Source organism: Dunckerocampus dactyliophorus, chromosome 18 (genome assembly GCF_027744805.1).
Source record: "Dunckerocampus dactyliophorus isolate RoL2022-P2 chromosome 18, RoL_Ddac_1.1, whole genome shotgun sequence".
NCBI lineage: Eukaryota > Metazoa > Chordata > Actinopteri > Syngnathiformes > Syngnathidae > Dunckerocampus > Dunckerocampus dactyliophorus.
This window is the reverse complement of record NC_072836.1, coordinates 17,969,167-17,982,689: the sequence shown is the minus strand read 5'-3', so window position 1 is coordinate 17,982,689 and position 13,523 is coordinate 17,969,167. Positions and strand designations below refer to the sequence as shown.

The 13,523-nt window shown below is 40.5% G+C and overlaps 2 protein-coding genes across 5 annotated transcripts; both read right to left on the bottom strand.

Annotated features, from left to right (window-relative positions):
- Nucleotides 1-1,278: 1,278 nt before the first annotated feature.
- On the bottom strand, nt 1,279-3,008 carry polr2f (RNA polymerase II, I and III subunit F). The gene is made up of 5 exons (XM_054759640.1): nt 2,862-3,008; nt 2,636-2,705; nt 2,416-2,546; nt 2,147-2,218; nt 1,279-1,683 (listed from the first exon to the last, which is right to left on the bottom strand). The coding sequence occupies exons 1-5, from the start codon at nt 2,879-2,881 to the stop codon at nt 1,593-1,595; spliced, it is 384 nt and encodes a 127-aa protein (XP_054615615.1). The 5' UTR covers nt 2,882-3,008; the 3' UTR covers nt 1,279-1,592.
- Nucleotides 3,009-3,319: 311 nt separating this feature from the next.
- On the bottom strand, nt 3,320-12,783 carry LOC129171160 (MICAL-like protein 1). 4 transcript variants are annotated; one of them, XM_054759558.1, is made up of 15 exons: nt 12,235-12,783; nt 11,881-11,929; nt 11,647-11,788; nt 9,415-9,461; nt 9,166-9,308; nt 8,594-9,069; nt 7,121-7,166; nt 6,562-6,949; nt 5,509-5,631; nt 5,304-5,430; nt 5,141-5,231; nt 4,124-4,197; nt 3,938-4,052; nt 3,817-3,863; nt 3,320-3,731 (listed from the first exon to the last, which is right to left on the bottom strand). In XM_054759558.1, the coding sequence occupies exons 1-15, from the start codon at nt 12,402-12,404 to the stop codon at nt 3,610-3,612; spliced, it is 2,160 nt and encodes a 719-aa protein (XP_054615533.1). In that variant the 5' UTR covers nt 12,405-12,783; the 3' UTR covers nt 3,320-3,609. The 4 variants fall into 4 exon arrangements, with proteins under 4 accessions (XP_054615533.1, XP_054615535.1, XP_054615534.1 ...); XM_054759560.1 differs by having other exon boundaries at nt 5,343-5,430; XM_054759559.1 differs by having other exon boundaries at nt 9,415-9,458.
- Between the last annotated feature and the right edge of the window lie 740 nt (nt 12,784-13,523).

Sequence of the window (13,523 nt, the reverse complement as noted above, 5' to 3'; positions counted from 1 at the left end):
ATGAGTAAACCTGTACATATGTCACACCCAGACAAGTGTGATCACAAATGCACAATGGACAAATGTTAAGTTCAGCCATTTCATCCAAGGATGGAAAAGCTTAAAAAATATGAGTACAGTTATAAGGAGCGATTGTTTACATTATGTTAAAATCGAGCTAATTAAGTATGATTTAAACTGGTTTTAAAACAAAGTGGGTTCATTTGGACTGTTAGTTTCAATCCTCCCTTTTGCCTGGGAAACTCCCGTATTTTGCCCTTCTTTCCCGTTTTAGATACACTCTACAAAAATACAAAGCCAACATTTTTGTCTTTGCTCCCATTTTAGAGCTAAAACTTTTTCTACGCACACAAAATCCCTCTCTCTCTCAAATATACTTCACTAGTCTGTCTAAATCTGCGTTAGTGAGTATTCATGATGCTCATTGAAGAGCATGATTTTTGCACAGGTGTGCCACAATAAAAGGACACTCCGAACGCGCAGTTATATTGTACAAGGGGTGCTCGGTTTGTGTGTTTCAAAGTTTCGCCGTTTCGTGGTTGCACACGCACTCACAAAAATTGATTACTTACTTAATTTTGGTCGGTAGACACGAGATCCGCTCGAGAACTAGTTGCAGGGCGGGGCGGGGCGCCGCGAAGAATACAATGTGCGCGGCTCACGCGCAGCCAAACTACTAGCAATTGCGGACTGTCGCGGCCATCATTAAGGATTAAGATCGTATTTTAACGCCTGCTCGAACGTTGTGGGGTTGACGAGGAGATAGGTGGTTGATCAACAATATCTTTTTTTGCAAAAAACAAAACCGGCAACTGTCCTCCTCCCGCAGTCACACAAACAGGAGACGTTCAAAGACGCTCGGAAATCACAATGGCCAGGTTGCTCACCCTCGACAAGAGACCGCAATGACTAGAATAGTGGTCAGAATATTGGTATGGAAAGGTTGCTATTGTTGTGTCTTTTTTATTGCAGTTCCATTCAATTCTTTTATTTAGTCTTTGCCTTAGGAGTTAATTGCGATGTAATATCCCACTTACACCAAATCTCGACTACATCAGCCTGGGAGAGGAACTCGTTTCTAAACATGAATGAATGTGAGCTTATAAATACAATGTGATCAATACAAATAGTTCTGTTGTACAAAAACAAAGTGAACACCTTTCATGATCAGAATGAACTATGTCTGATCAAATTAATTTTGTATATTTAGTAAACCAAATAATCAAACACAACTTCCTTACAAACAGTCCCAGTGTTAGTAGACTACAATAGACAAGCTTAGTAATTCAAAAGTTTATTCAAAACAATAAAACATTTTGTTTACAATAATCACGTCTCCAGCAAAACATCAAATGGAAAAATACACAGGCTTATTTTGTTAAACGTTCAATTAAAGTTACATCTCCATCTTGTGGCGCTTACTTCTAATGCTGCTGCGCAACAGCTCAACAGAAGAGTGAAGTTTGTTTTTGATTGAATGTTCAAGACAGTCTCGTGGCAGCTTTTGAGGAATGAAGACTACACTGTTGTTCCCAGTGTGTGCTTGACTGCTGGTACAACGGCGGTCACTTTAGCTTTAGCAGCTTTACTTCTTAATCACTTATGATGAGCTCATCGCAGCCCCAGTCTTCATAGCTTCCGTCTGGAAGGTACCTGCGGATGATGATGGGGATCTTTCCACACCTGGTGGACGAGACAAGCAACCAGGCTTGTGAATGCGGTCAACTGTAGTCCAAACATTTGTTGCTCCGGGTCCGTTTGTTAGATGAGGTCCATGAGTTCTGTTAGTAGGCGCTGTACATCATACGGTGCTATAGATTCGGTGAAGCACACGCTGCCACTAGTGGCGCTGCTATGTTGTCTCAACGTTGTGAAACCAGCTTGTAGTCTTGATGATGTTTCCCGGTATAAATGGCCTTGTGCAAGTACACTTCAGGTGAATAGAATTATTTTTAAATTGTTCTTTTCGGTTATGCAGACCATCAGATCTGGGCTCTAATGAGAGCCTTTCAAGTTTTTTTTTGTTTGTTTTTTTTAGATTTCATATGTTCTAAAAACGCTTATTCCACACATGAACATGAAAATTCTTCTGTCAAGTTTTGGGGAATAAATTGGAACGGGGAGTGTTATGGAATGAATGACTTACTTGAGCTCTTTCATAGCGATTTGTAAGGGGTCCGTTTCTCCTTCCAGCTCCACCATGACAGGTGCACACATTCTGATGGAAAGGAACACATAAACATAATCAGGCTTCTCCATCACCCAGTTTGGACCTTTTAAATTCAGACAAAAGAAGACTCCCTAAATACGTGATTTCACACAACTCAAAGTGTTTATAACACCGAACATTTAAGACAAGAGTAGTGGGTTAGTGGGTTCAATCACACACACACACACACAATACAACACACTTACGCTATCTGCAGAGCTCTAGTGCCCAGAACTCTGGCTCTCTCATATTTTGTCATGTATTGTGTTGTTATCCTCTTCTGGTTGGCTTGCTGGCCCTCCCCTGCTGGTAGGATTTGTACATTCTCCTGGTCCTCCTGTGCAGCAGCAATTTTTATGTTATAGCAGCACATTTTGCTATAATACACACACGCCGTTCTCAACCATCGACATTAGGTTAACTTACGTCTTCCGCGTTTTCCAAATCATCTAATCCCTCGTCCTCTTCGGCATCATCAAAATCTCCGTCATCGAAGCTAAAATTGCAGAGAAATAAAGAAAACGGTACTCCCATCAATACCCCATTTACTATCGATTATACAGCGGGCAAGATGGCTAGCCGATGGCGACTTAAAATATCTGTCAAACGATCACATCACGACGCTTCAAAGTTACTTTTGTATACTACTCACTTGTCTTCGTTGTCCGACATACTCTACAGTTGATTTGAAAATATCCTCAGCGAAATATTTGGATGCCTTTTTAGCTACTTTTGCCGCAAACACGCACGAAGACGACGGCGTGATCCCCACGTCCGGCTTGTGTGCCCTACAAAACATTCCGGGTCGATTTTTGTTCCGCGTTTTGTTGTCGTTACCTACGAAACAGGAAGCAAGAGAAAGAATGCAGTTCTTCATAGAATCAAACGCCTTATAAAATGTGATTTTTATGTTGCACATTTAAATTGAGTGCGAGTGTGTGTTAAAACCGAGCTTCAAAGAAACACAATGAAAAGAAAACAAGTGCACAATTTACTATAAATAATAAAGCAGCTGTAAAAAACTCTAGCGCCATCTAGCGACAATACTTGCAAGTTTCCTGTTTAGGATAAAGTGATGAGGACACGTGCATGTTCATTGTTTGGAATACCCTTATTTGTCAGTTTACAATTTCCTCGCACTTTTACATTGTGTAAATGTACTCATATTTTTTTTTATTAACGTACATAAATACATCTGTAATAAAACATGCATTAATTACAGGCACAAATGTAGAAAAGTCCTCTCATCTGTGATACAGATCTCTCCCCACCATGAACTTGCTTTCAGTTACAAGCAGTAAAAGGTGAAACAGGACCAACACATGTTATCACTTCCAAGAATAAATCAATTTGTGGTGTGAGAATCTTTGCATTTATTCTTCTGCAGTCTTGACAGGTCTTCAGCACTTTTTGTCTGCGGATTCCTTGGTGTGTTCTTTCTGGTTCAGCTTTTTAAAAACCTTTGAGGGCTTGAACTTTCCTTTTGTCTTCTTGAGCTCTTTCAGTCCTTCTTTCTCAAACTCTGAGAAGAGATGATGAACACACCAGTCGTCATTTGTAAAATAAGCTACTTTATGTCCGAGCGTTTGCCTATTTTTTTTTCTCACCTTCGTTCTTCGTCATCACTTCCCAAAGCGCATCCTCTTTTCGCTCCCTAATGGGGACACAGAATTGCCTTAATACTTTGCACCACATAATCTATGTTGGGATTGTACATTTTAAACACACCTCTGTCTGTCTTGGTCTAAAATGCTGACAATCTGGTTCCTTTGCTCGATGACGACAACCAGCTCAGCCATCAAACTCTGCTCTCGACTCTTATCTTCTTCGCTCCAGACGCTCTCTGAATGTACGGACCATAGCATGTAATCACATGAAGGCAACCGGAAACAACGGCGGCAGAAGCACACTCACCTGGTTTATTGAGGAGACGTCTCAGCTCGTACTCCACGTCGGCCTGCCTCTCTTCCAGCTTCTGTTGCTTAATCCTGCCACAAAATGCACAATGCACATTTTCTGTGAGACAGAAAAAAAACCTCACAAGGCAAAAGAAGTAGAAAAAAAATAGGCAGAAATACCCACAATGATGCAAAAGTCAAAATGCCGAAAAAACATAGTCATACATCACATACACATACATGTATACATGCACTGTTGAATATTGTGGTTCTAGTGTGCAGTGGTGTACAACTGCACAGCATTATACTGAGAGCTGGGGGGGTTTTGTTCCCTAATTTAGCCACAGTTAAAATAGTAGACACAGATCTCAATACAGCTTTAAGTCAACATAAACAAGCCGCGGTATAACAGAAGTACAGTAACCCCTCATTTATCATGATTAATTGGTTGCACAACCGACGGTGACAAGTGAAGTAGGAGTCCTTATTTATAAATCAAATGTTTTTGGAGTTAGAGCATTAAAAACCTGCCTATGACCTTCTAAATACTGTTTTTAATATTATTAAAGCTCTCTAGACATGAAATAACACCCCTTATAGTCACCTTTACACTCATATTACCCAAAATAGTAGACATAACAATAGAAAATAAGGCATAATATAGACTCAGACGTTAGCATTGGGAGAGTTCATTGTTGTTTCTTTTTACTTCTTATGTAACGTTACTGGCACCGAGTGACCAGTGAAGAGTACTTCATATCACATTGTGACTTTCAATGCGTTTTCTGAATGCCTTACATGTGTATTTTAATTCAGTTAGCCATTTTTATGCTTGAAAATGCTTAATTTTGGCATAAAAATATGTACAAATTTGCTTATATACGCATTTTTTTTAAACTAATAATAGGTCTTAGTCAACCACGATGATTTGTTAATGGATATTCACTCGTGAAACTGGAAGCGTGATGTGGCACGACTGTATTTTCTTGCAGGGCACATAATAATTGGCTGTCCCCACTCATGCAGTACTTACAGATAAACCAGCTCAGTATCTCGTCGCATCAGAGAGTCCCTCTCCTGGATAAGAGCAAGCCACTTCGTCAGCAGTTGCTCTTCCTCTTTGTCTAAAATTCAAAAGAAATATAGCAAGTGCCATGTAGTAAGAAATGTTTAAAGAATAAATATAGTATGATAACCATTCTTGCACTGTCTGAGATTTCTCTCCATGTCTATGCCTCTTTGTTCCAGTGCCTCCAGCTGTTTATTCAGTTGTCTTGTCTCCACCTGCAGATCTGCAGCAGAAGCATCCTGGTCGGCCTGCACCTGTCAATCAGCAAACACCTTAGCATTTCTCCAAAATGTAGAAAAACAAACAAAAAGCTACAGTATAAATCAGCACACCTTCCTTTTGATGAGCGGGAAGCCGTGTCCAGGAGCAGGACACCGTCCAGATGGGAGGGTCTGACATGTCCTCGACTTTGGCATCTCAGTTTTCGTATCAAAATGATTTTGCTCTTTGCAAACCTGCAAAAAAACAAAAATACTAAGGGTTTATACTACCAAAAAAATCTTCAGAAAAGTATACATGACTAGAAATGTATCCCATTAGGCATCCTTCAGTTGTTTTAAGGCAGTGAGCGCTTTCAATTGCGTGGCTTCACTCTATCATGGTTTTTAAAAAATATATTAGTTAATAAATCATCACTGTTTCATTAAAAAAAAAACACCTAGGTATATTTCGCCTAAATTAAGCATTTTCAAGCATAAAAATGGCTAAATGAACAGAAATATAGGCAATATAAGGCATTCAGAAGACACATTCAAAGATCTAATGATATGTAGTATTTTACACTGGTCACTAGGTGTCAGTAATGTTACATTAATGAGACAACAGCCCTGCAGGAAGTATTGTACAGAACAGAAAGTTTAAAAAAGATCAACCCCAACGAACTCTCAGTGATAACATGTGTGAGTCTATATTGTGTGTTATTTACTCTTATGATGTCTACCATATTGCGTAATACAGGTGTAAAGGTGACTATAGGGGTGTTATTTCATGTCTAGAGGGCGCTAATCATGTTAAATAATACCTTTAGATGGTCACACAGGTTTTTTACACTCAACTACGAAAATATTGTATTTCTAAATAATGAAGGGAAATTCAATAATCACGGTCGGGTCTGGAATCAATTAATCGCAATGAACGCAGGATTGTGACCATGGAAACTCCACACAAAGCGGTCCAAGCGGAGATTTGAACCCAGCATCAGCTGGCTGGCCAGTGCTGCCCAGTGGGATACATTTACCCACAAATATAGATTTAAAAACCCGCTTCATTAAGCATGCTTACAAAGCACTGGTATTCATAAAGCATTTTTACTCAACCAGCACTGTGAGTCTATTGCTTTTAGGCTGTGAAAATGGTCATATTTCTTGCTATATCGCCCCTCCTACCTTATTTTGCGATGAAGAGTCTGGTTTATCATCATCTGTCATGTCATTAGGCCCAGATGTTTGAGGGCAAGCAGATTTGACAGCTGGCACAGAAATACTTCTTGGCAAAACGAGATTGTGATCACTGGCCATAACATTCCCCATTCCCTGCAAATTTGAGGAAGCAGGCTGACTGGTATCTTCATCGTGAACGTCTTGCGTCTCTTTGGTGTCTTCATGCAGGTCTTCACTGAAAGGATTGGGAGGAGGGACTCTTGGTCTGTACCAAGACAAACCACATTTGGAATGTCTGAAGGGTCCTGGGCTTTCAACAGGAGGCAGTTGTGTCCAAGGTCCAGGATGGATGATTCCCAACCATGGATGGTTGGTTTTCACCGGATTTTTCTGGCTGGGGGGGAAAAAAATCCAAAAATGAGATGGAAATGTCTTTGAAAAAAAAAGACTTTGGTTTGTAATCAGGGTCCTACCACAGACAGAACAGCACTAAACTACATGACATTGCATTGCTATGAAGCGTTTATGCTTTAATTTTGGGGATATTTGTTTTCTTTTTACTTACACGTGAGAAGGAATGTGTGAAGACTGACGTTGAACAGAGGCACTGCCTGCACAGGAAAATAAAGACAACAAAAAACGACCTTACTAACTGCAACATGAAGTAAGCACAGTTGTTCCTCGCCACTTAGCGGTTCGAATTCCGTTTCAAATCAGTTGTTTTAAAATAAATTCATGAATAAGTTATACTGTCATAAATATGCATTTATAACCAAATGTTACATATTCTTGGCCTAAATCGAGCATTTCCCAGCATAAGTATAACTAAATGAACAAAAACACAAATAGAAAGCATTCAGAAGACTCATTCAAAGACGTTTTATGTAGTATTCTACACTGATCAGTAGGTGTCAATAATGTTACACTGATGAGACAACAGCCACCGCAGGAAGTACGCCGTCCAGAAAAACAAGAAACTCACACCGTGCTAACATGTGAGTCTATATTATGTGTTATTTATGTCTAATATGTCTTATTCACTGTTATTATGCGTACTACAAGTGTAAAGGTGACTATAGGGGTGTTATTCCATGTCTAGATGGCTCTAATAATGTTACAAACCGTATTGAAAAGGTCGTAAACAGCTTTAACTACAAAAATATCCCATTTATAAATAAGAAATCCTACTTGCACTCATTCATTATCAATCAAACACTTCTTCAATCATTCTATCAGTTATCATTATGCCTGTAGCTTCCTTGTAGTAAGTGAAAACCTTGTTATGATCGCACTACATTGTCATGTAGCCTTACAAAGCATACCTGGAAGAAAAAGAGGTGAGTGAATGTATTGCAATTGATGTGAAGCTGATGAGGGGTAGGATTAAATAAGCTTTGCTTCTTCCTACTCCTTTTTGGACATGCAAAACTGTGAACTGTATTGTGTGATGAGCAACTGTTTGACTTGTATGCATGTTCAAGATGAATTAAAACCATGAACCATGAACCATGAACCATGAACTTAGTGGAAATATACTTATCAAGGTCAGGTCTGGAAGCAATTAACCGCGATAAATGAGGGATTACTGTATCTATTTCAGGTGTTCCCAAACCTTTCACAGTCCCATGCCACTTCAGATATTTGGCCTGACGCCATGTACCCACTACTCCTACACACTTAAAAAATGCTTTTCACATGATAAGGCGTTCAAGCGCACTGCGTAACTCTGAATGTTAGGCTCTCAAACACCAATGTAGTCGTGCTGTTTTTTTGTTTTTTTTACTCATGTACCCCCATGACAATTTGCGTAACCCACTTTGGTAATCTAGGATCTATTTGCCTCCTGACAGCGAATCTGCATGGCTCTGGATGGCGGCATTGCCACACCAAATGGCTGTTTTTCTTTCTTTTGAGTATTAATTGAGTATTACTGAGCATCCATCATTCCATCCAAAAGCTGTCAACATGCACATTTTTCAGGGATTCCTTAAACATTTGTAATATTAATAAGGAAGCAAAAAAAGCATTAATACTCAACCCGTGTGGGAAGGCTGAGGCGTCTGCTTGGGTGCCAGCTGGTCACTTTTGCTAGTTACTGGTAAACAAGATGAACAAAGCTCTGAGTGCGCCTCCTTTTTTGTCTCTTCGTTGGAAGGATCTGCAAGAACGGCTGGAGATTCATCGTTTCCACTTTCTTCACTGGTTGCTTCGTCAACCCCTGGTGGGGCAGGTTGAGGAGAAGGCGGCTTGAACATGCTGCTCGATGAGACAGATGACTCACGCGGCACTGTTTGCTCCACTGGTTTATAAACCAGTCTGTCATGTGACTGCGTTTCCTCAGGGACGCTGATGAGAGTCAAGCCGCCAAGAGACAAGCACCCTTGCCATAACTCAAGCGTCTCATCATGCCGACTCTTTGCACTGTTTGTTAGATGGTCATAACAAATAACAGAGCAAGCAGCCTTTCCTGGCGTGTAAAAGCCTGCCACAAGGGTGCTGTGGCACACTTTGCATCTGTAAGAGGTGGAAACATCGTCAGTCCAGTCAATGTCACCGCAAAACTAACACGAATCAATGCACAAATGATAGGTCGTGTCATCATTTAGTTACCTGAAACAGTTGCGGTGGTAGACCTCTCCTTGGATCACATGTCTCTGAATAAGGTGGACAGGTTTAACGCAAAAATGACACATAGTGTGCCGTCTTCTACCAGGACAGTGTTCATCTCTACCGGATGGCAGAGCAGTGGAGCTCTGAAAACACACAAAAGAACACAAGAAAGTTACAGAAGAAACTACAGAAGTGACAGTATATATTTGGCAAAAAAAAGGACCCATTAGGATAATTACTCTATATCACCTTGTTTGATAGGCTGATGTGTGACGACCTCAAACTGGAAGAACCTGCTGCAAAGTCAAGAGAGGAAATGTAAATGATCACTTGTGAAGATAACGTGTTGTTTTGTTTTGACTGCATGTTCATGCGCACACCAGAATTCACATCTCAAATATTGGTGTTTGAAAACTTTTTGACTCGTGGGCCACATTGGGTTAAAAAATTTAACAGAGGGGCCATCGGTTATTGATAGTGTCAAACACAACGACATACTTCCTCACGGTGCAACGAAACGGAAACACGACACATCCACAGCAAGCTAACGCATCGCATAAATCAACAAACTAAGCAATAAATATAACACGTAACTTAAAAGTATTATTTCCTAATGCCCGCAAGGCATGCTGGGTAGTCCAGCTGCAACAACAACATGAACTATGAACAACAAAAGACTGGATATCAAGACTATGTTAACTCCTTGCTTGCTTCAGTGACTACTTCCTCAACATATTTTGCAATCTACGGCAGGAATACGTGGGTATTACACCGTAGATATTTCTTTGGATGCTCACATGGTGCGGTAGGTAGGTTACTCTGTGCGTCGTGTGTGTGTTGATGTGTTGTGTTGTTTGATGGCTTTTCTCTACAAGCTACAGATTGCATCTGACTATTCTGGCGACTCAAGCGTGCCACAATATCACTGCAAGTCATGTTGCTGCCTACAGTTTCCATGTTAAAGTTTAAAAAAGGAATTTGGAAATGCCCGGTCGGCCGGATTAAGACGCCCGGAGGGCCCGATGTGGCCCACGGGATGCGGTTTGCCCACCACCCCTGGTCTAGCTCTTACTCCAGGAAGCAGCCATGAAGTCATGTATGTAATGGTGGGTGAATTATCCTTTAGACCCAAATGCGACATTTTCAAAGAGACCCCAAATATACGACGACTTCAGTGTTTCTCATAGGACTGTGGTGGTGGGTTGGGGAGGGACGATGATGTCATCGTCAAATTTGCATAACTGGCCGTGACGCGTTTGGCAAAAGTGAATAAAAAATATGAAATACTAAATCAATATGTTTACAAGTACAAATAAACTTTCTCCTGCCGCTTCTTTTTGTCATTTTTCAAATGTCACAAACAAGACTGAGCTGCCTGTGAGAGCTTTGTGATGGGGAGGGGCCCGCAGCAGAACCAGCTGCTTGTTGACAAGACCGATATGTGCTTTCGTGTCAAAGTCGCCAAAAGACTCGCCACTAAATTTGTCACTAGTCTTCTTTTTTTTTTGAAGAAGGGTACCTAGAGACAAAGTTGCTAAGTTGGCAACACCGCAGATCAGGTGCGTTATTATGTGTTTACGAGCAAAGACAAGCAGGCAGCGCCAAATCTATTTGCAGCTGCCACAAATACATTTTGCCTAGAGAAAAAAATACCGTCTTATATTTGAGGTCAGTATGGTAATTGTTATACGGTAATCCCTCGTTTATCGTGGTTAATTGGTTCCAGACCCGATCATGATGGGTCAATTTCTGGAAAGTAGGATTCCTTATTTATAAATGGAATATTTTCATAGTTAGAACATAGAAAACCTGTTTACGGCCTTCTAAATATAGATTTAACATTATTAGAGCCCTTTAATTTTTAAATAACACCCCTATAATCACCTTTCAACCCACACTACCCAATATAGTACACAAAATAACCCATTTAAGACAGAAATAAGACTCATGCTTGTGTGTGTAGGTGTAAATGTCGTAGGTTCAGAGTTGAGTATTAGCTTGGCATGGGTTACGGCTGCAAAAGTAGCCCATGTTAGGGATTATTGTGCCTGTTGTGAGATAACTCAAATCTGCAATAAAAGCCTGTTGTCACCAAACATTACAGTGACATTACTGACACCTAGCGACCAGTGTAGAATAACACATCTCATCACAACGTCTTTGAATGTGTCTTCTGAATACCTTACATTAGTATCTTCGTTCATTTAGTTATTTTTATACTTGAAAATGCTTAAATTGGGCGAAAAAATATGTAAAATGCGCTTAAATATGCTCATTGTTTGATTAGTAACAGGCCGTATTAAACATCAAAGTAGCAATTCCACAATGTGACCGTCACGGTTCCATGAAAATAGATTGGAGTAGAAAATGTCAATATTGCATTTTGCTGCATTTGCTTGTTGAACGCCTGCTAAGCAAAACAGTGCAAACCAACTGAAAATAAATCATAGCTTCTAATAATGGTTGATAAACGTCACAGACCGTTAGATGCTCTGCTGAAGTAGTGGTAGTACTGGGAGATGTAAGTGATGACGCTCAAATAGTCTGGCACCTGGGTGGCAACCATGTCTTTTGGGACGAGAAAAGCAGGGATGCCAAGTTTTGTCTCTGCAACCGCAAAGGCCTGCAAACAGAAAGTTATACTGTAAAGGGAGCCGAGCATGAATACACTGAGTCTGACCTGTATTCATTACGAGACATGTGTGTATGACTCACCAGTTGGTTATTTTCATAAATGTGTGCTCTGGAGAGGGAGCTGAAATCTCTGAGGGAAAACAAAGCAGGACGATGACAAGGCTTAATAATAGTTAAAGACCACAGGAAGCACGGCACTTGCGCATTTGTGTAAAAGCAACCCACAGGTAATCCAATTTAAGCGTAAAAAGGTGTTGAGAGAGATTGGGGACGATTAAGGAGTAGTGAAGAGATTAGTCCCACCACACTGTCAGGTCCAGATTAGCCATCAGAAACAAATGGAGCTTTTGAATCTGATTTCTATGCAGCGCACCTACGTAGAATTCATACAAATATACTGTAGTCACTTCACACAAACACAGGAAACATACTTACATCAGGTCTGGGCGGTGCTTGTTGATGATGGCACAAAATGCAAGTCCGTCTCTGAATGAGCTTGATAAATTCTGTATTTCCACATTTGGGTAACTGCTACATGTTTGTCTGCACCATTGCAGCAAAGTTTGTGACGATGCCATCATGTCATGTGTGACTGTAGCCCTCATGACATGAGGCAGTGCTCAGTTTACATCAACGCAAAACTATGCTTCCCTAGGTGGAGGCAATAGGAAGCGGCTACATCTGCAAACACTGTGCCGTTATTATTTTTAGTAGCAGATCAAGCGTTGACTTTCTGAAGTCGTCAATGGTTTTCACAAGAAAGAAAAAGACTCACATTAGCCCGAGTTTCTATCGCTCGTCAGAATACACTCACAGTAGTCACTTTTCACGACATATCACAACACTGCTCGTAAATGTGGTGGTACTCGAGCATATCAAAACACCTGCACTTCTCGGTCGCTTTGCTTGCAGTGGCCCACAAGTTCTTTGTCAAAATCAAAAAATTCCGTTCGTGGCTGTCGTCTGTCATGCTGTGCTCCAGCACTCGCTGCACCTTATAATAGCTCCCACTAGAGGGAGACAATACACTGTTTACCCGGGCTGGGCGGATCGAGCTAGATCGAGCCAAAATGATCTACTCCATGGCACAATTTCAAGTAAAAAGTATCTGTATTGGCAATACTGTCCCTGTATTTACATGGTATCAGGTCGATACCAAATTTGCAGTACCCCAAACCCACTGTCTACTTTGGTAGAGCTAAATCATGTTTTCCAGTATATATTTTTCTGTTATACGCCATTCATTAAAACGAAAATGTTTCTATCATTTTACACCATCCACGATACAGGAAGTGCGTGGTTTAAATGATAAAACGTCTTATTTTAATTCGTGGCAACATTTAGAAGTTGAGATTAACGACACAAAGAAACAAACAGTAAAATCAAGGATTTAATATTCAATACTGAAGTTGCAACGTGACTGCAGTACAGAACAACACATAATAGGAATCACATGAGAATTTGTAATCCCGTCGGTGGTTCCGATCAACATTGAAACACAAGATCGGTATATTCACAGACAGAGCGTATATATTTAAGCATTCTATTACGATACATGCTTAGGTGCGAAATGTTTGGATCAAACACAACACATGCTTATAACGCAGTGTCACAAATTCACCGTGGCTTTTAATTCTAAATGTGGCTGACTTCCGGTATTTGGGCGTATTTTCCATGCTCATAGAAGTACTACACTAGATTCCCTGTTCATACACGTTGGCATT